Source organism: Dipteris shenzhenensis, chromosome 12, assembly GCF_047967505.1.
Source record: "Dipteris shenzhenensis isolate YYH24624 ecotype China chromosome 12, Dip_SZ_1.0, whole genome shotgun sequence".
Classification (NCBI taxonomy): Eukaryota; Viridiplantae; Streptophyta; class Polypodiopsida; order Gleicheniales; family Dipteridaceae; genus Dipteris; species Dipteris shenzhenensis.
The window spans coordinates 38,611,700-38,631,816 of record NC_141607.1 but is presented as its reverse complement, the minus strand read 5'-3'; the positions used below and the strand labels follow the sequence as shown (position 1 = coordinate 38,631,816).

The 20,117-nt window shown below is 44.5% G+C and overlaps 1 protein-coding gene across 3 annotated transcripts in view; it reads left to right on the top strand.

Annotated features, from left to right (window-relative positions):
• The window catches only part of LOC147896190 (cleavage and polyadenylation specificity factor subunit 3-I-like), a 78,849-nt gene extending 61,679 nt beyond the window's left edge, over positions 1–17,170 (top strand). For 2 of the 3 annotated variants that reach the window (XM_087382733.1, XM_087382734.1), the window contains exons 2-3: positions 14,678–14,827; positions 15,066–17,170. In XM_087382733.1, the coding sequence (XP_087238859.1) occupies positions 14,678–14,827; positions 15,066–16,700 (1,785 nt within the window). In that variant the 3' untranslated portion in view covers positions 16,701–17,170. Of the gene's footprint in view, positions 1–14,528; positions 14,575–14,677; positions 14,828–15,065 lie in introns of all 3 variants that reach the window. The other variant, XM_087382732.1, reaches the window with a different exon arrangement.
• The last annotated feature ends 2,947 nt before the right edge of the window (positions 17,171–20,117 follow it).

The window sequence follows — 20,117 nt, the reverse complement described above, 5'->3', positions numbered from 1 at the left end:
CGACAGATACTTCACCTTCTGGAGAAAGGTATGCAATTGCTTGGTATTCTCAGGAGAGGACAGCATAACTAAAGCTTTTACTTTACCTGGATCCGGCTCAATCCCATTCTCAGATACAATATGCCCCAATATTTTAATGCTGGTCCGAGCTAACTGAGTTTTCTTAGGATTTAATTGACCACCATTATTATCAATCTCATAGAATACCTGATCCAACTTTCCACAGTGCTCCCTTCTTCCACTGTACACACAGATGTCATCAATAAACACTTTACAAAATTTATCCAAGAAGGGTGATAAAATCAGATTTGAATTCTCCTGATAGTGCAAGGGGCCGTTGGTAACTCCAAAAGGCATTTTCCTGTAACAAAAACAGCCCCAGGGGGTAATGAAGGTGGTCTTGATTTGATCTTCTTGAGCTATGGCTATCTGGAAGTACCCTGAATATCCATCACACAAGCTGTACATTTCATGACCCGCCACTTTATCAAGAATATCATCTAGAAAAGGCAGAGGATAGTGGTTTCTCTTTGTCACTGCATTCAGAGGTTTGTAATCAACATGGACTCTCCATTTGTCTACACCTTTTGGCACTATGACCACATGACTTATCCAATCAGAGTGAACTACAGGATAAATTATTCCTGCCTTGAGAAGCTTATCCACCTCTTCCTTCAGCACATCTCTCTGTTCCGGGCTTAATCTCCTTATTTTCTGAAAAACAGGTTTGGCACCTTCCTTCAGCTCAATCCTCAGAGGCTTCCCTTTAAATCCCCTGATCTCCTCATAAGAAGTGATAAACAAATTGGGGTATTTCTGCAACATCTTCAAATATTCTTCTTTCTCCTCAACATTGAGATCAGGATTCAATGATTGCTTAATCAACAACTGGGTTGATTCTTGAGAACATTTAGACTGCATTAAATCCTCGATAACCTCAAACCTATCCACTTCTTCCTCACTGAACCTTGTTGCTCCCACAAAATCCACCTGTGATTCCTCATCTACCAAATCCACCAATGCTATTGTTCCTTCATCACTTTCTGAAGTCACCGAACTCTCATCCTCACTGCTGGTTTCACTTCTCTCTTCCTCTTCACTTGCTGAATCTGAAACTTCAGCCCTGCTTACCATATCGAAATTCAATTTCTTCCCATTCGTATGTATAGAAAAGATTCCTTTCTGCCAATTCTGAATTGCACCTACCTTCCTCAACCACGGCCTTCCAAGAATCAAAGGATAGGCTCCCAATCCTGCAGGCATTACATGACAATCCACTCGACATGAAACACTGAATGCCTCAACCTCTAGACCACCAGGTACTATCCCTAAAGTCTTCACCTTGGAGTGGTTTGCCATTCTGATGCGATAACTAGAGGAGCGGGATATCTTCAATCCTAATCTTTCCACACAAGCCTGGGTAATCACACAAATCTGTGCACCTCCATCTATATAGGCCTCTCCAAAACCCTTTCCTTTATGCCAGGCTTCTATAGTAGGTAAAAGATCCAGCAACTTTGAGACAGACATCAGCTTAATTGTACCTTTACGAGAGTTCTTCTTTGCTGGATTTACAGCCCGCCTCCATTCTTTTTTAAGCTTTGGGCATAGACCAATCATTTGAGCAAATGTAATGTCCGGTTTCCTCGCTGAAAGGTCTTCCACCAAATCATAATCTCCCTGCTCCTTCCCCATGGGATAATCTGCAGTTCTGTACTTCCTTCTGGGCTTCCTGCTCTTCTTCTTTTGGTAGGTCATCATCTCCTCAGACTGCTTCCCCTTCTTCGCACTTGGGCCAACCTCCTCTTCTCTCTTCCCTAATGGCATGACATCTTTAACTTCCTCCAACTCCAACAAGCCAAATGTAACTGCCTAACCTTTCCCTTTCTCTTCTGGAGTGGCTTTATAGATTCCAGAGGTACTAGGCTGACCTGCATCTTTTACTTCTACACTATGATCATTCATCCTATTATTTAACCCTGTTGGCAATTGATAAACATCACGTCCAGCACGAGGAGGCTTATCACAGTGTGTGCTGTAATGTCCCCACTCTCCACAATTAAAGCACTGGACACGAGGTGCAAATGACCCTTGACCTCGTCCTGCTTGCCACGGGCCTGAATTATTTGAAGAAGGCATGTTGCCTCTACCATAACCACCCGATGGTACCTGGTGGTCTAGAGGTTGAGGCATTCAGTGTTTCATGTCCTAATCTCCGACTTCAGGCCAGCAACAAACCTATCCTTTTTTATAACTTTGGGAGGAACTTCAGGTAATAAGGCCACCTGCCATTTATTCCACAACACAGTGAACTTACCGACATACTCATCCACTAACTGAGTCGGCTGTTGCTGCAATAAACATAGCTCTCTCCAAATGCCATCAGGATCTCTAACACACATAAACCTATCCAGGAAAGCTGTCCTCACCTTTGGATAAGTCGGGTTTCTATGAGCACACTGAACATCACGCATTCTTGCAGAGAAAGTCTGCGGCCAAGTTCTCGCTTCTCCCAATAGACAAAAGGATAGAATCTGAAGAAGGACTTCTGGAGCATTCCTGTCTTTAATAAGAGCTGTGAACTCCAAGCACTCTAAAAATCTCTCTGGGTCTTCATTGGGCAATCCATGAAATCGAGGAAATTCATGAGCCATCTCTCCTCTTAACTGACTTCTCTCAAACACACTTCCAATTTGAAATACCACCCAACCTCTTCTGGGAAGAAAGCAAAAAATAATCACTCTACTGAAGAAAGCTCACCCTGCATCTGACTGGCATTCTTCTTTCTAAGAGCAATCACTTTCAAAGCCTTTTGAACCTTAGCACGGAGACGTATCACCCGATGTTCAACATCAAGGCATCTCTCTCTCCTGTGTCCACACTCCCCACATAACTCACAATGAATCACTCTCATACGAGGCTTTGTCTTCATAGTTTCAATCCCTAACCACACAGAAATTCAAGCAACATTCCCCAGCCAGTTCTTCTGGGCTGTTTTGTCTTGAGTACCCAATCTCAATTCAAAACTCCTCCTATCCCCATCTGGATCGCCAAAAAAGATGATAAGGAAAAAATGGAAAGACAACCAGGAATTATGTACTTCACCACGTCAGATAGGTGAGACTTCATAGGGATCAGCTGTAGTGTGGGCTCGTAGACGATGAGCTTATGAACCAGGTTCCAGAGCAGATATCCAGAGCACACAAATAACAAGTCAATCTCCCACACAATCTGACTAGAACACACACAGACTCTTTGAAAGAGGGGAAAGACTACACAGCCCAACACAAGCCCCTACTGACTGAGCTCAAGCTCACAAAGCATTCAGATTCATACTGCATCCAATCCTACAACTGGTCGGACAACCACCCACAAAGTGACCATGGTCAGAAATCTTATTTTATCTTTCCCATAGATCATCACAAGCACTCGAAATGATGTAACCCGCCATCTCTTGGGGATTCTCAAAGTCAAGATCTCCTCAGCAACACCGAGTACCTGCCTGGCCAAAGCCTCTTCTCTCAATACTAGAGTATTCGTGTGCATTCAACAACTAGCCAGCCATAAATACACTATTTCATCCTCGTTATTTCTTCCTTTATGAGGACCACCTTTGGCTTCACATCTCAAACACCTCATGGAGCTCATGTACCTCCTTCCAAGCCCATTCAGCCTGCAAAATGACAACGCCTCTCCTTTACATGATCATAGAAGCCTCCTGATTCCTCTCTTGCAATAGACTCCCAAAGCCCACAGTCCTCCAAGCCTCCTTCTCTTCTAACCATTGTTGTTCAGAGAGTATCGCGGTGCCTTCTCCTTCACATAGTAATCATAGCCTCACAGCTTCCCTACTCCTCATGGAGCATAGACAAACTCCCATCAAATCACGAGTGTATTTAGGTGAGTTAGGCTTCTTTGATGCAGCTCGCCATCCCCTTCTTCTCTCACAACCCAGTCTTTGAGGCAAGCACTCGACGCCCACTTGGCCAATACCTCTCTGCTCTCAGTCCATGCAATTTCATGTCTAGCTAGCCTATGGGCATGCTGCAGCACCTTTGATCCAAAACTCACGATCAATGCTACGACCAACTGCCTAGTCACCTCCCGCAGCTGCTCCTACGACTTCCTAGAGCTCGCATGCTCCTCCCGTTGCCAGTCTCTCCTTCGCCTCGTGTTCTTCTTTCTTCTCCCCAAGAAGCCTCTCGTTCCCCCGTCTTCAGCTCTGCGTAGTCGGGATCCCAGACAAGTCCCGAAACTGCACATCAGTGAAATCGACGACCCCGTGCATACTTAGTCCTCCATGAGCTTCTGTGTTATGATCAACCCGCCTCTCCTTTCCTCACAACACACCTGCATCGCCATGGTCCTCCAAAACTTCACGAAAATAGTCATAGCGACGCCCATCCTCCTCCAAACACTCATCTTCGCGACCCCCCCAACTTCAGAAGCTCTCCCCCCACGCTACGACCAACTGCCTACTCACCACGGAGCACACACGGACCTCTGGCCTTCACGGTTCTCCTCCCCTCGCTGCCTCTGAGCTCCCTTCACCTTCTCTGTGAACCCATGATCACCTCTCCAATGCTTTTGCCAGCCCAAGGCCTCTCCTTGCCCACACTGTCGTCACGACCCGTGCTCCTCTTCCTCTAGAGCTCCTGAAGCTGGTCCTTTTTTGTGCGATCATCCTCCAGGTGCCCACGATCTCCTTATCGAATTCTCCTGCAAGCTGTCACCTTCATCTACGTCCAGTTCGTCGACTAGAAGCATCCCTTCATCCATCACGTAGCCACGTTTGCATGAGCAGGATGCCTTCCTAATCAGTCCAGCCACCTCAGCCTAATTTACCACCTCATTAGTGACATTTTACCACTCTCAAGACATTTCCCCCAAATCACGTTAAATGCACATTTTGGCCCTTTAGTCACATAATTCCCACACACATTAGCATGCACATTAAAGCTTGCATGCACCCCCGTGCACACACATGAAAAGCCCCTTGACATGGATACCATAACATATCAAATTCCTGTAACATGCAAGTGCACACATTGACTCAGGAAAATATAAAAAAACCCTTCGTGACTTGACTTTACATAACCCCAAAAACATTTTGCTTGATCACACACTAGACACCCTTGCTCTGGAAGTCTGGTACAACCACATTGCATTTCATCATTTCCCATGAAGTCCCGGCAAAACATACTTTATTATCTCAAAAAAATATACATCAGTCCATCATGCTTGTGAAAGAAAAAATCCACATATGCCAAAAGCCCACACCTACCCTAGATGTGTACAACTATATGCCTACCCACAACTATATACAGTGCTCAAAAACTTGATACAGATTTTGTCCTATCACCGTGAACACCTGTGATGGGTGTATCTGGGTGCCATCCAAGGCCTCTGTACATCTGGCTCTCCAAATGTGCCAAGAGGAAATGCTAGCCAAAATCTCCTAAGAGGTGTCCACTGAAGCATTGAGAAGCTCTGAAGGAAGTAAGTGGTACATCGTGAAGAGAGCAGGGCTTTATCACCTGCCGGCGGACCGAGAGTGCCCAAGAAGAAGGCTCACCCTCATAAAACACCCGGGGCCCAGTAAGGGATAACCATGTGACCGAGCCCCAAGTCATGAAGAAAGGGGAAGTATGAAAAATGCTGAGTATTCGAGCAACCCCTTTCCAAACAGTCCTCGCCTGATCGCAGTCCCAAAGGCAATGTTGCACTGACTCCTCTGCAGAATGACAGTGAGGGCAAATGGGATCAGCCCCAAATCGTGATCTCCACAGGTTCACTGCAATCCCTCCATGAATAGAAGGCCAAAAGAAAAGAGTGATTTTTCTATTTCTGAGGGATTTCAAGAGCCTCCTCCAGAAATTCCTACGCGAATCTGCGGTGATGAAAAAGTTGTCCCAATGGGGAGCTCTGGAAGGAATCCAACCCCTATTGCTCAGTTGAAATCTCCAGGCATTACCAACCGTGAAACGAAAGAAGGGAATCCCCCTCTCTCGGTGCCCATGATCTATCCACTCCCACTCTCCTGGGTCCCACTGCAAGCACCTGATAGGTGCACCTCCATATAACCACAAGCTCCAGGATCCCAGGGCCAAGAGCAGAGGGTTGGGGTCTAAGTAGTCCGCTCCATGGTCCACAAAACCAGCAATCCTGACAGGCTAAAAGGCAACCTCTAGAAGAATATCATCCGTGGATCTATAGAGTATACCTCCATCCCCAACGTCAAAGACCAGTGCATCTTCCCCGAGACCTCGAAGAGTGATTACGTATAGAGGAACTGCTGTCCTCGAAAAAGCTCCCATCCAAGTGGTGGAAGTAATAGGCATCTCAAATGTCCATTCCACCGGGATGGCTGCATCTATCTGCTGAATCCTGCATGCTACCCCTCTGAGGTGACTCATAGACTGTAGTCTCTGATCCTCAGGTAGCCTGATAAATGCCTTCCAAGTGCCTCCTGTGTAGGCGGGGCCTCTCTCCCATCTAGACCAGTGCATGTAATGGGAAGTGCCCCTTCGTCTACCATGCTCATCAAGTATACTTTCGTTCCAAATGATCGGTTGCCTATCAATCTCTTCGAGGGTAGAGGGCGGAACCCTTTGAAGAGTGTTCCTAAAGCTCCCCCAAGCTTTCAGGATGGCATTCATGAGAGGAGAGGCAGGAGATCTGAGAGGGGCGGAAATAAAAATCGAGCGAGGGCTGTCTACCCAATCATCTCCCAAGGTAGGTGTGCAAGCCTGAATGCGTCCAAAAAAGAAATCCTTCCAAGGTTCCTGCCCAGGCATGAGTCCCCTCACCACCACCTTACAAAGCAATGCCCTGCACTGCAAGTCCGGGTCAATGATATTAAGGCCCCCTTCACATGTAGGGAGAATAATGGTCTCCCAGGCCACCCTCGCTGCAACATCTGCCGTGCCATCAAGTCCACTCCATAAAAAATTCTTGACTGGTCTAATGAGCTGAGTGATGCAATCCCTAGACCAGCACCAGCAAGAACACACAAACCAGGCGGTGGCCAAAAGAACCTGGTTCACTACCACAACTCTAGATGCAAGGTCGAGTTTGGCTGAGCTCCAAAAAATGAGCTTTTTCCTTATACTCTCCAGTACTGGGGCAAATTGCTGTGCTAGAGAGATGCCCAATCCTACCTGGCATCCAAATATCTGACAGGAACACCCCTCTGAATCGAGGAAAAGCCAATGTCAACTCCCTAGCCTGGAGTGTCCCCATCACTGATCCAAAAGCCAAAGGATTTATGCCAGTTAATGTGTGCCCTTGCAGCTGAGCAAAAGATATCCAAGGCTGTTCGGAAAGAATCAAGTGACTGCGAAGAGGCCTCAATAAAAATAGCAGTGTCATCAGCCAACTCACAGTCAAGAAGCTTGTGTTCCTGTCTCAAGGGCAATCTCAGCCCATAAAGATCAGCCTGAGATCTAAGGAAGATACTCATAGCTTCTGCCACAAAAAGAAAGAGGAAGGGGGCTAAAGGGCATCCCTGACGAACTGACCTGGAAATTTGAAACCTGTCACCCCTTACCCCTCCGATCAAAACCTGGCTGTGGGCTGATCTGTAAAGGGAGGCCACCCCTCTAATCCATGCATCTGAAAATCCAAATCGTAGAAGAGTGCCCTCAAGAAAACGCCAATCTACTCTGTTATAGGCTTTCTCAAAGTCCAAGAGTAGAAATGCTAGCCTCTGCCCGCTCTGGATAGCCCACTCTGTGGTTTCCCAAAAGGAAAAGACATTATCAAATATGCTCCTGCCATGCACAAAGCTTGTCTGAGTATCATGGATGAGGTCTGGAAGAAGGGGCTGCAATCCGATGCTGATCGCCTTGGCAAGGATTTTGTATAGAGTGCCCAAAAGAGTGATGGGTCTCCAATGGGATACAGAATTCCTGTTGCCACCTTCCAGGATAAGGTGTATGAGTCCCTCGGTCAGTGAGTCAGGCATCTCACCCGAGTCCCAAATGCTTTGCAGGGCTGAAGTAATATGATCACCTATCATATCCCAAAAGGCTAGAATTCCTTCAGGTTCGTGAGGAATAAAAGTTAAATCTGTAACTTCTATAATCTCATGAGGAGAAACAAGTTGATCTTCTGCACCCAAGACTTCTTTCAGTCTACTGACATGAAAGACTGGATGTATTTCAACATCAGGAGGCAATTCTAGTCGATATGCAACTGGTCCAATTCTTTTAATGACCTTGAATGGGCCACAGTATCTGGGGGATAATTTCGGAACCAAACCAGTATACTTAGACTCTTGGATTCCTTAGGAATTCTCAAATATACCATCATTCCTTCAGAAAACTCTCTAGGTGAACGATGTCTATTAGTTTAATATCTGTCCCGATCTTGGGCACTCCTAATAGACTCCTTGGCAAACTGCAACATTTCCTGCATATCTAGCAAGAAATTCTTAGCAGCATCATTTTGAATCCCTTTTAATCCAACCATAACTGGTGACTTAGGTTGAAACCCGTACATAAGCATAAAAGGACTGTAACCCGTACTAGAATGCTTTGCACTGTTGTAAGCAAATTCTATCATAGGTAGATAATCTTCCCATGAAGACTGTCTCTTAGATACATATGCCCGAAGCATGTCTTCAACCAACTGGTTGACCTTTTCTGTACTGCCATCGGATTGTGCATGATCCGAGGAACTCATACTTAGAGTAGTTTCCAACTTCTCAAAAACAAGTGTCCAAAAGTTACTTGTAAACTTTGAGTCCCTGTCACTGACTATGTCAGATGGTAAACCATACAGCTTGAACAAGTGGTCCACAAACTCGTGAGCCAACTGAACAGCTGAAATAGTTGTTCTTGTAGGTAAGAATCTAGCCATTTTTGTCAAACGGTCGACTATGACCCAAATAGAGTCATGACCCTTGCGCGTTCGAGGTAAACCAGTAATAAAATCCATGGAAATACTTTCCCATTTATTACCTGGAATCTGTAAAGGCTGTAATAAGCCCGCGCTTCTAAGGCGTTCAGCCTTAGTAACCTGACAAACCCGGCAACCTACTACATAGTTCTCTATAAATGCACGCATCTTAGGCCAATAAAAGGTATGCTTCACAAGAGACAGAGTCCTATGTATACCTGGATGTCCCGCACTAGGAGCATCATGACACTCCCAGAGAATCTTGGATTTAAGGTCCAGAACATCAGGCACACAAATCTTTTCATTCCGGAACAGCAAGCCGTTCCTAATCATCCACTGACCTCCCGCCGCCTGTATCCTAGGTGGCACAATCCCTGAGTCCTGGTCAACCATGGAGCTCCCATCCTGGACTCTCTGCCAATAAGAACTGAAATGACTATCAGTTGCGTATAGCCCTCTCAAGGATTGAAATAGGTCTGAGGATATTTCCGTAAATGACAAAGCATTTACAAACTTAACTCGACTTAAGGCATCCGCCACACTATTCAACGAACCCTTACGATAACGTATTTCGAACTCAAAATCCTGCATTAATTCTGCCCATCTAGCTTTCCTTCCTCTCAATTCTGAGCCATCACACACATACTTAATTGACTGATGATCAGTCAATACAAGGAACTTTGAACCATACAAGTAGTGTCTCCAAACCTTAAGAGCATACACTACAGCATAAAGTTCCTTCTCAAGTGTGGGCCAACGATATTGAGTGTCGTCTAGCTTCTTACTCTCGAAAGCTACAGGTCTGCCCTCTTGGAATAGAGCTGCCCCAATCGCATAATCACTCGCATCGGCCTCTAAAACATAAGGCCGGGTAGGATCGGGTAATGCAAGAACGGGTGCTTCCTTGATAGAAAACTTCAAGGTTTCAAAAGCCTTGTTCATTGCATCATTCCAAGAGATCGGCTGGGTAGACCTGCGTCCACGACCTTTCAATATGTTGGTCAAGGGTGCCGTGATATGTGAATAATCACGCACTGACTTCCGAAGAAATACCGTAAATCCTAGGAAAGAACGAAGTTGTTTCACAGTCTGAGGGATAGGCCATTCTAAAACCTTTTGGATACGATCCAGATCAATGCTAATACCTTCAGAAGAAATCTTGTGTCCTAAGTAAATGATCTCCTTCATAAAGAAGTCACATTTACTCATCTTGGCATAAAGCTTATGCTGTCTTAGAACAACTAAGACAACCCGGAGATGTCCTATGTGATCCTCAAGCGTTTTACTATATACCAAGATATCATCTAAGAACACTACAACAAATTTGCCTTGAAAATCCCTGAACAAATCGGTCATCATCTGCTGAAAAGTAGCAGGAGCATTAGTCAAACCAAAAGGTAATACAAGGAACTCGTAATGACCATACCTAGTCCGGAATGCGGTCCTATCTATGTGTTTAGCATAGATACGGATTTGGTGATAATTCGTACGCAAATCAATCTTAGTGAAATACTTCGCTCCGGCCAAACGGTCTATCAAATCATCGGAACGAGGTAAAGGATAGCGGTTCTTAATTGTAACTTTATTTAGTCGTTTATAATCTATACACATTCTCCAGGAAGAATCTTTCTTCTTTCTTAAGAGGACAGGTGCACCCCAAGGTGATTTACTTGGGCGGATATAGCCCATATTCAGGTAATCCTGAAGCTGGATAGCTAACTCATCCTCCTCTACCTGGCTCATCCTATAAGGTGGTACACTGATAGGTTGAGCCCCTGGGACTAAGTCTATGCGATGATCTACTGCCCGTTCTGGAGGTAAACCTTCCGGCAGTTGAGCTGGGAATACGTCCTTAAAATTATCTAACAACATTCTCAATTCACGGTGTTCAAACACACTTAATTCATTCTTGTTAATTACTGAAACAATAAATGAAGAAAGTGGAATCAAAACACACTGATAGACATCATAATGAGAATTGTTTAATATATTTCGAAGCTGCATCGCAGATACAATAGGCCCCTGAGAAGGGGGAATTTGATCACACTGAATACAAAATTGGGTGTCCTTATCTACAAAAGAAAGCGTATGCTCCGTCCATCCGATCTGAATATTGTGGGTTTTAAACCACTCTATCCCGATCAACAAGTCTACATGCTCCAGATGCATAACATAACATGTGAGAGCTCCCGTTTAGGCCTGAATCCGGATAGGAAGCGCTTCAACCTTGCGATCCCAAAACTGCTTCCCAGCTGGAAGCTGCACCTCATAGGTGTGGTTGCTGGGTACCTGTGGACAGCCCCATCTTCTGTACAAATTTGTAATTAACAAAATTGTGAGAGCTGCCCGGATCAAAGAGAATGTGAACCTGTTGGTCCCTAACTTCTCCATAAACTCGGAAAAGATCATGGGAACCAAACAACGAAGTATTGAAAGTACAATTACAAGAGAGTGGGCAGGTAATGACATTTACTGAAATACCTGTCATCGCGACTTGGTTCGCTCCCTTGGCTGCGGTACGTGGACCCGCCTCGAGCTTCGGTCCTAGCACCAACTTTTGGTTCTTTCGCTTAGGATACTCATTCTTTGTGTGGCCCCGCTCCTCGCAGTAGAAGCATCGTCCTTCTTTCTTGAGCCTCAGAGAGTGCGAAGGAAACGGGCTTTATCATTCTTTGCTGGAGTTAAGCTTTTCCTGGAGGCGGGCGTGAGTGCCTGTACAGTGCTAGCCAGAAGGGTGAGAGTTGCTTGAATCCCCTGGAGTTGCTGTGTCAACCTCGATTGATTTGCATTGACCTGCTCAAATTTGCCATCAAGAGTAGTCGTAAATTCTTTGAAGGCCTTTTTTGTTATCAGGTCGTCATAGAGACCCTGATCCTCCTCTCCCACAGGAGTGTAATCCAAGTCCTGCTCTCCCATGGTGAACTCGGGGTTTGGAGCATCAGACATGGCTGAAATCTGATTTGAATACGAACTGAGAGAAATAACTGACTGAAACGAAGCACAGAGGAGAATGGAGCAGAAGAAAACCGTCCCGAAGGATGCTGATGGAAGGAGATGCTGGAACCTGGCGAATCGGAAGCCCACGAATCCCGAGGCCTCTCCGAACCCGCAACCGGATGCACGCGCTGCTGAAGTGGCTGTACGGTCTGCTGACGTGGCTGTACGGCTGCTGACGGAGGCCGTACAGTGCTGACGTAGCTGTACGGCGTCCGTACAGTCTGCAGGTACAGGTATAGAGACGGGGTTCGCAGCAGCAGATGCAGGGCTGACGCAGGTATTCCGTACAGTCCGTACGGTGCTGATGCAGAGCCTTCGATGGCTGTCGCAGGCTGACGCTGGCAGGGTACGGATGCAGAAGACTGCTCGATGCAGGGCAGCGCTGGCGCAGGCAGGGTCGGATGAGGCAGGCTGGCGCTGAAATCGAGGTGCTGCCTCGAAGCTATAGGCTGGCTTGTGGGTAGGCTGGTACCCTGCCCCCACCTATATAGGGTGCAGGGCAGCCTTATTTGGAAGCTGTGCTTCCAAAAAAGGCCAAGCCCCCCTAGCTTTGGAGGGGTTCTTTTTTCGAAAAAAGCACCCTCTGCGCAGGCTGCACGCAGCCCTATGCGCAGGCTGTACGCAGCCTTCTGCGCAGGCTGTACACAGCCTGTTGCGCAGGCTCACGAGCCTCTCTTTGCCCCAGCCTATTCCGTACCCTCACAGACACCTGTTCCACGCCTCCCTTGCTGCTCTTTTCCGCCCCTCTCTCGTGCTTTTCTGCTCTCTCTCCCCTTCCTCTAGCCTTCTCTCACAGGCCTTCAACGATCTCGATTTTTCTCTCTCCTATTCAGATATCTCTCCACCCCATCTATCCCAGGTAGCCAGCAAAAACGCAGCAACAGATTTCGAAATTTAGGGCATACCTGGAAGAGAAATTCTTCAAAAATTCTCGCATCAGAAGTTCCTACCTCAGGAGTTGGCTCTGATACCAACTGTCACATCCCAGCACTCCTGAAACTCCTGATCTGCAAAACAACCACACAAACATCAGATCTGAGCAGGCTGCTCACCACCCAACCATGACATCTACGGGATGTGATCCCGAATTAGAAGATGTCCCCTCCGAGCCACGAGCTGAGCTACTGGCACGAACTCCCAATCAGATCCAAACCAGCCTGGTGTCCCATACCACCAGGTGGCGCTGTGAAGCCCTGGATCTGTCACTTGGCCTTGGGCTACGCTAAGATGCAGGCGCGCGTCTGCGACTCAATCCAGGATCAGACCTAGCACCTGGGAACGAGACTTGCTCCCAACTGCACACTGAGAACTGAACCCCCTGGGCCTCTTTTATAGACTCGGGCCCCGGCGCCAAAAATAGCGAAGACCTATAAATAGTTCGTACCCTTGCCACTCAACCCGAGAATCAAGCCTGCCTAGCTCTAAGCCTCCCCAGGCTAACCTGAGCTAGTTCTGTGTACCTAGTACACGTCAGATACCAATCCGTGCACATGACAAGCAGGTAGGGAAGGAGGGGAGGGAGGAGGCAGCAAGGAGGGGAGTTGAATGGAGGGCAGCAGGAGGAGCGGGGACCAGCAGCAGTAGATTAACACTTTTTTTCCTGGCCCGATTTTGTTCTCATATGTGCTGAAATTAAGCATAAAAGCAAGAAATTCTCTTAACGATGGGTTGGCTATTCTCTTCCAATCACAAGCTTAGTATGTGGATCACCTCTAAGCTTGAGGTCTACATTTTTCAAGTTTAGCGCTTGAGCAATAGAAAACTCGCCCCATACGATGTTTTCCCCACTAGTGGATCGGCATGGCGAGCTTCGGAAACGTAGAAACTTCTAGATATGGATATATAAATCCTCATTCTTGATAACGTACTTGCTTAAACAGAGTAGCTACTTGAGATGAGATAAAACAATCCTCAAATTGATGGGTAATGTCCAAGGACTTGACCTTTCCGTATGTCCGATTGTTTGACCTATCGATCGCACATAATACAAGACATGAATGTTTCCCTTGATGGTTACCTCATAATTTCTGTTGTCCGCAACTAGAAGTTATGGTTTGGTGGAATAGAGGTATATTTAAATTCATATCTATCTGTACGTTAATTCAGTCCTCATCTTTTTTGTTAGTGTTTCCCTTGCACTACTTCAAGTATATAGGTTATGGTAAATCATGAGGAATGCCTGGTTGAACATGATGTATGAGTCCAGTAAGGTATAATTTTAAGCGTTTCAATACTTTTGCCGTTGTCAAGTTAGTAGTTAGACATGCAAGATTTTAATCCTACACTTGTTGTGACTTGGTTTTTAACCAAATTAAATGGATAATCTCAGATGGTTCTTGACGGAGTAGAGCCTTAGCCCGAGATTTGGTGAGAGCTTGTTACTAAATCTGTTTGTTACCAACTAAATAATGTGTAATCTCAGATGGTTCTTGACGGAGTAGCCTAAGCCCAGGATTTGGCTAGAGCTTGTCACTGATTATGCCCAAGGGTCTTGGTAAATTAGCTTTGACATATTGGAACGAGCCACTTTGGGGAAGAGGTCTTTTCTTTCTGCATCAGCGTAGAGATTGTATTAGTTTTTGGGAAAGTGCGATTAAAAATCTGACATGAAACTTTTTTTTGTTTACCAGCTTTCATTTGGATCATTGTGCTTCTCTTCCTTATTTCATTGAGAAGGTTGGGGTTTCCCTTGTTTAACATATCCCTTGTTTAGTAACTTGCACCGTTCTAGAGTTCTCTCACCTCTAAGTTTAAATATTATGCTCTTTACTTCACGCAGACTACCTTCAAGGGCCGGGTATTCATGACTCATGCTACTAAAGCTATATACAAGCTGCTGCTCTCAGATTTTGTAAAGATAAGCAAAGTATCTGTAGAAGACATGCTCTATGATGAGCAGGATATACTCCGAACAATGGACAAAATTGAGGTAGTAAGAACCTTCTTTTTGTTTTGAATGTGTCTTTTATTCTGTGCAACTGGAACCAATAGTAAATAGGCTTATAAGGTTATATTGATGTAGTCAATGTAAGGATTTTACATATAGTTGTTTCGAAGATGCAGTTTCTAAAGTGGTCTTTAATTAAGATGTGCTTATGTTGGGCTGCTACTCGTTCCTTTGAAATCTTGTATTAAAGCTTGTGTCATTTTTGTTCTGGGATCTATAGGTCATAGATTTTCATCAGACAGTGGAGGTCAATGGCATTAAATTTTGGTGTTACACAGCAGGGCATGTTTTGGGTGCAGCAATGTTTATGGTAGACATTGCTGGTGTCCGAGTTCTGTACACAGGTGATTACTCCCGTGAGGAGGATCGCCATCTTAGAGCTGCTGAGCTGCCTCAATTTTCACCGGATGTCTGTGTTATAGAATCGACATATGGTGTGCAAGTTCATCAGCCACGTTCTGTGCGTGAAAGAAGATTTACAGACACAGTGCATCAAACTGTTGCTCAAGGAGGGCGTGTCCTTATTCCAGCTTTTGCCCTCGGTAGGGCTCAAGAACTTCTTTTAATCCTGGATGAGTATTGGGAGACCCACCCAGAGTTGCACAACGTTCCAATCTATTATGCATCACCCCTTGCCAAGAAATGTATGGCTGTGTACCAAACCTACATCAATGCCATGAATGATCGAATCTGCAGCCAGTTTGAGATATCTAATCCATTTGATTTCAAACATATACAATCTCTTAGAAACATAGAAAACTTTAATGATGTTGGTCCCTCTGTGGTTATGGCTAGCCCGGGAATTCTTCAGAGTGGGATCTCAAGACAACTCTTTGATTTATGGTGCCAGGACAAAAAGAATTCCTGTGTGATACCTGGATATGTAGTGGAGGGTACTCTTGCTAAGACAATCCTGAGTGAACCCAAGGAGGTGACATTAATGAGTGGATTGGTGGTTCCCCTGAATATGAGTGTACACTACATCTCCTTCTCTGCGCATGCAGACTTCAATCAGACAAGTACATTTTTGAATGAGCTGAGGCCTCCTAATATCATTCTAGTTCATGGAGAGGCCAACGAGATGGGTCGCCTGAAAGCAAAGCTGCAAACCCAGTTTGCAGATCAGAATGTAAACGTTTTGTCTCCTAAGAATTGCCAAACAGTGGAGATGTTTTTCAAGGGGGAGAAGACAGCCAAGGCAATTGGCAGATTGGCAGAGAAGACTCCAAAAGAAGGAGACTCAGTGAGCGGTTTATTAGTCAGGAAGGGCTTCACCTACCAGCTTATGGCTCCAGAAGACCTGCATGTTTACACTCAATTGACTACAGGCAGTGTAATGCAGCGCCAGTCAGTTCCATACAAAGGGGCCTTTGCAGTACTTCGGCATAGGCTACAGCAGATGTATGAGACAGTAGAGATGTTGCCAAAAGCAGAAAACACTTCGTTGAAAGTACATGATAAAGTCACCATAATACAAGAAGGTACAGATTTTGTAGTTTTGCAATGGGTCTCAGACCCAGTCAGTGACATGGTGGCAGACTCAATTGTTGCCATGATCTTAAAGTTGAATTCACGTCCAATTTCTGGATCGGAACCTAATGGCAATGGTTTCAAGGAGGCCAAATCGGAGAAAGATGGCATGAAGATAATTCACTCCATATTGGTCTCTTTGTTTGGAGATGTGAAATTGGATAAAGAGACTGAGAAATTCACGGTGACAGTTGATGGAGTTGTTGCAACGGTTGACTATGCCAGCAAAGGTGTTGAGTGTGATAATGAGAGTATGAAAGAACGAATCAAGGTAGCTGTTAGAAGGATAGAAACTGCTCTGTACCCTCTCAGTATTGTAAATTAACTAGCACAAGTTGATTTCCTGTGGGATTGAGATCCACTTTGAGCATGGTATAACATGTATGGATGCTTGAAGGGAGATGCTTATGGATGCTATGAGGGAGCTGTCTCAGGTGCTTCTGACTGGATTTGGTTGAATGAGTGAAACTCTTGAAACTGTCAATAGTTCACATTCGAGTTGTGAGAGCAACTGTTTGTGAAGGTCCATGAGCACGTGTGTCCCCTAAAGGATGGAAATTCATCGGAAATATCCCCTCGATGGAAATATCTCATTGCAAGATGAGAGATTATGGATCTTCCTGTGTAGTAGAAATTTTGAGGAGGTTGCTGAAGTCTGTTCAAGGTCTTGGTTTTTCTGCCTAAAATATGTCTGTTACTGAGGTGCTGCAAATGGGTAGAAATTGTGGACAGTATGGTTGCCTTTCCCTTTTGTTTATTTGTGGTTTTGCTCTTATATATGTGCGCTTATTTGGGAGGGTGTTCGATGATGATAAGTTAATATGCACATAGATTCCATGTTTGATCTTAATGAGTTATGTTATTGTGATTTGGAGATTTGTTATTTGTACCTCCATGCATAGAGATGCTGTGCCCTTCATCTGATTTTCTATTTTCTTGATTTCCTCCCTTGTAGGTAAAATTTTTCAATATGTAACAGTACCAATGTGATTTTCGAATGATTAAAGCTTTAGTGGGGTGGAGTGTTTTGCAAAAAAGGATCGCCTGATGCTTGGAGAGATTTTAATTCTCCTGATTGTTCTGTCTCATTTTTGTGATTCCCCTTGAGATCAACTTCTTACATAACCTGTTTGATATCGAGCGGTATGATCTCTTGTAATTGATTTTGTCATCTCAAGGTTCGAAACAGTTGGATTGAAACCAAATGATGAATGTCCCAAGGAATGCAAGTTCAGCACTATTTTTTAATGGTATATTTAGCATTTGGAAGAGATTCCTTTTTTAATTCATTAACTTATGATTGCAGAGCAAACAGGTAATGTTAGTGCACAAGTGTTGGAAACTCAAAATATAATAATTCTACATGTGTGGATCAATTTATCATATTAGACTGTTTATAAGGGTACTCACTTATCATGAAGAATCAAGATTAAAGTTGTGCGCATGCAGTGACAGAGGCAATGCTTGCACCAGTCAGCTGACACTCACAAGTTTTTTGAAAGTTGTTCTATGCTCTTATAACATCTGTAATTGAAGAAGAACCACTGTAGGAAAAACTATATTGCAAAGTAAAAAGAGCCTTGTTTTTATGGCCTTGTAGATTTAGATGGGATTCCACTGTAGGAAAAACTATATTGCAAGTAAAAAGAGCCTTGTTTTTATGGCCATGTAGATTTAGATGGGATTCGTCCATGATTTTGGTAGAGAATTCATGTTTATAATAAGTCATTTTGAATCTAATTGATATCATCCCACGAAGATGAAAATCATTACCCTAACTTCAATCATTGATTTACTTCACCCTGTTTGCTCGAAGTGTTTTGAAGTACTGAGCAACACAACTTTTGTAGATCTTGAAAGAAATAAGCTTGTTTTTCCATGGATTGACATGCCTTTATTGGGACTCTGTAGAACAAATGCGAATTCGGTAGCCACAACGTGGTTTCGAGGGGAGTTTGCACTATCATAGCCATCACCTCCTCCACTTCTCCGGCGGCCCCCATTTTTTTGCTCTTCCATTAAGCTCCTTTTTGACTTGTCAAGTCCTAGCAGCCCTTTCTTTTTCTCTTGGGATTGTGGTAGACTTGCATTTGTTTTGTTGTAGCTGCCTTGGAGTAGTTCTGATCAAGAGAGCAAGTTACTTGCAATGGATATCACTTGCAATTGGTGAGCCTTCTTGCGTTGACGCTCCTTCCTCCCACTTTGGCAAAATGAGGACAATATGGAAGACTTTGTCAAATTACCATTCTTGGACAAGGACATTGTTTTAGGCCATATAGTGTTGTCTTCAACTTCACAATGGCGCTTGACAAGACCCTCTCAAAAAGGAAATCTATATGAAGATTTAATGGATGTGAGCAAATTGATTGCCTATGTTTCTCATGTCGTTTAGCGACAATTACAAAGGTTCATCATTATTATTGACTTGTAAAAAACATTCCCGTTTGTAAGGCCTTGCTTTATGGTTGCAGATTAAACTTGTTTTTATAATTATTCCAATCAATTGTGTTATAAGCTTTTGATGTTCCAAATTTACCCCATCTAAATTAGATCCATTCTCTTGTGTATCTACCCTTAGCTTCAAAATTTCACTTTATCCATGCATTATTAAAGCTTAATTAAACATTAGTGTTTATTGGTGTTTTTTGAATTATAGATGCCATTTGGTAACACCACCTCTCTTTTCCATCTTCAAATTATCTTGCATGAGGTCGCATTTTGTACCTTGTGTAGATAAATTTTTCCCTCTTGTGGAATCAATGCATTGTTTGCAATCATATACATTGCACCCTCAAATAGTGCACACCCTAGGCCTCTTACCACTATTAGGCACTCAATACATGACACAATTAAACTTCCTTGGAAATTTTATTTAATTATATATGCTAATGTACTCAAGATATTTTAGGCAAGCATGTACCTTTGCAGTGTATAACTAACACATTTTGTCACTATTTTTACGCACCCACGCACACATGCATGCAAGCACACGTCATGTGCATGCGCATGCACGCACGTGTACATGCACACGTGCACACACACAGACACATGCACACACGCACACGTCAGATGTGCATATGCATGCATGCATATGTGTGCATGAACGTACACCCTGAGCGTGCATGTTTGCATGCATGCTTGGAGCATGTGTGCATGAGAGAGAGAGAGAGAGAGAGAGAGAGAGAGAGAGAGATGTACAAGCCACTGTGGGTAGACGCAGAGGGCTTGCTAAGACCTCTGGTCCTAGAACTGGATGAGCTAGGAGAAAGGCCCAAACCCGTGTCCCTCCCAAAATAAGCAATGATATCTTCCTCGGATCTCATAATATATAGGGCAAGTGCACAAGAATTGATTCTATGTCTGCACCTCCAATGTGCATAGTGTACATACTCGATGCTCTTTGGGTGTACAAGTGGCTCTCCCTACCTCAATCCTCAACTAATGAGATGAGACCCACATCCATCCTAGGTGATTCTCAAAGCATGTGAGAGTCGTCTATTCTCTAAGTACTAGGGTATGATAATCACTTTATCCATTGATACTCTTAGGAAGTGATCACAGTAGAACCGGATCTTGGTGGGGAACTCATCCCCCCCCTGCCCCCCTAAAAGCCCATGACGTATGAAGTGGGAGTAGGTCCAATTGTATAATATGGTTGATCTCCTCCGGATATGCGTGCATACCAAGCCATGCTAAACTTGATGCTCTCAGCTCTTCAGATAGATGAGTCTAGTGCCAATCT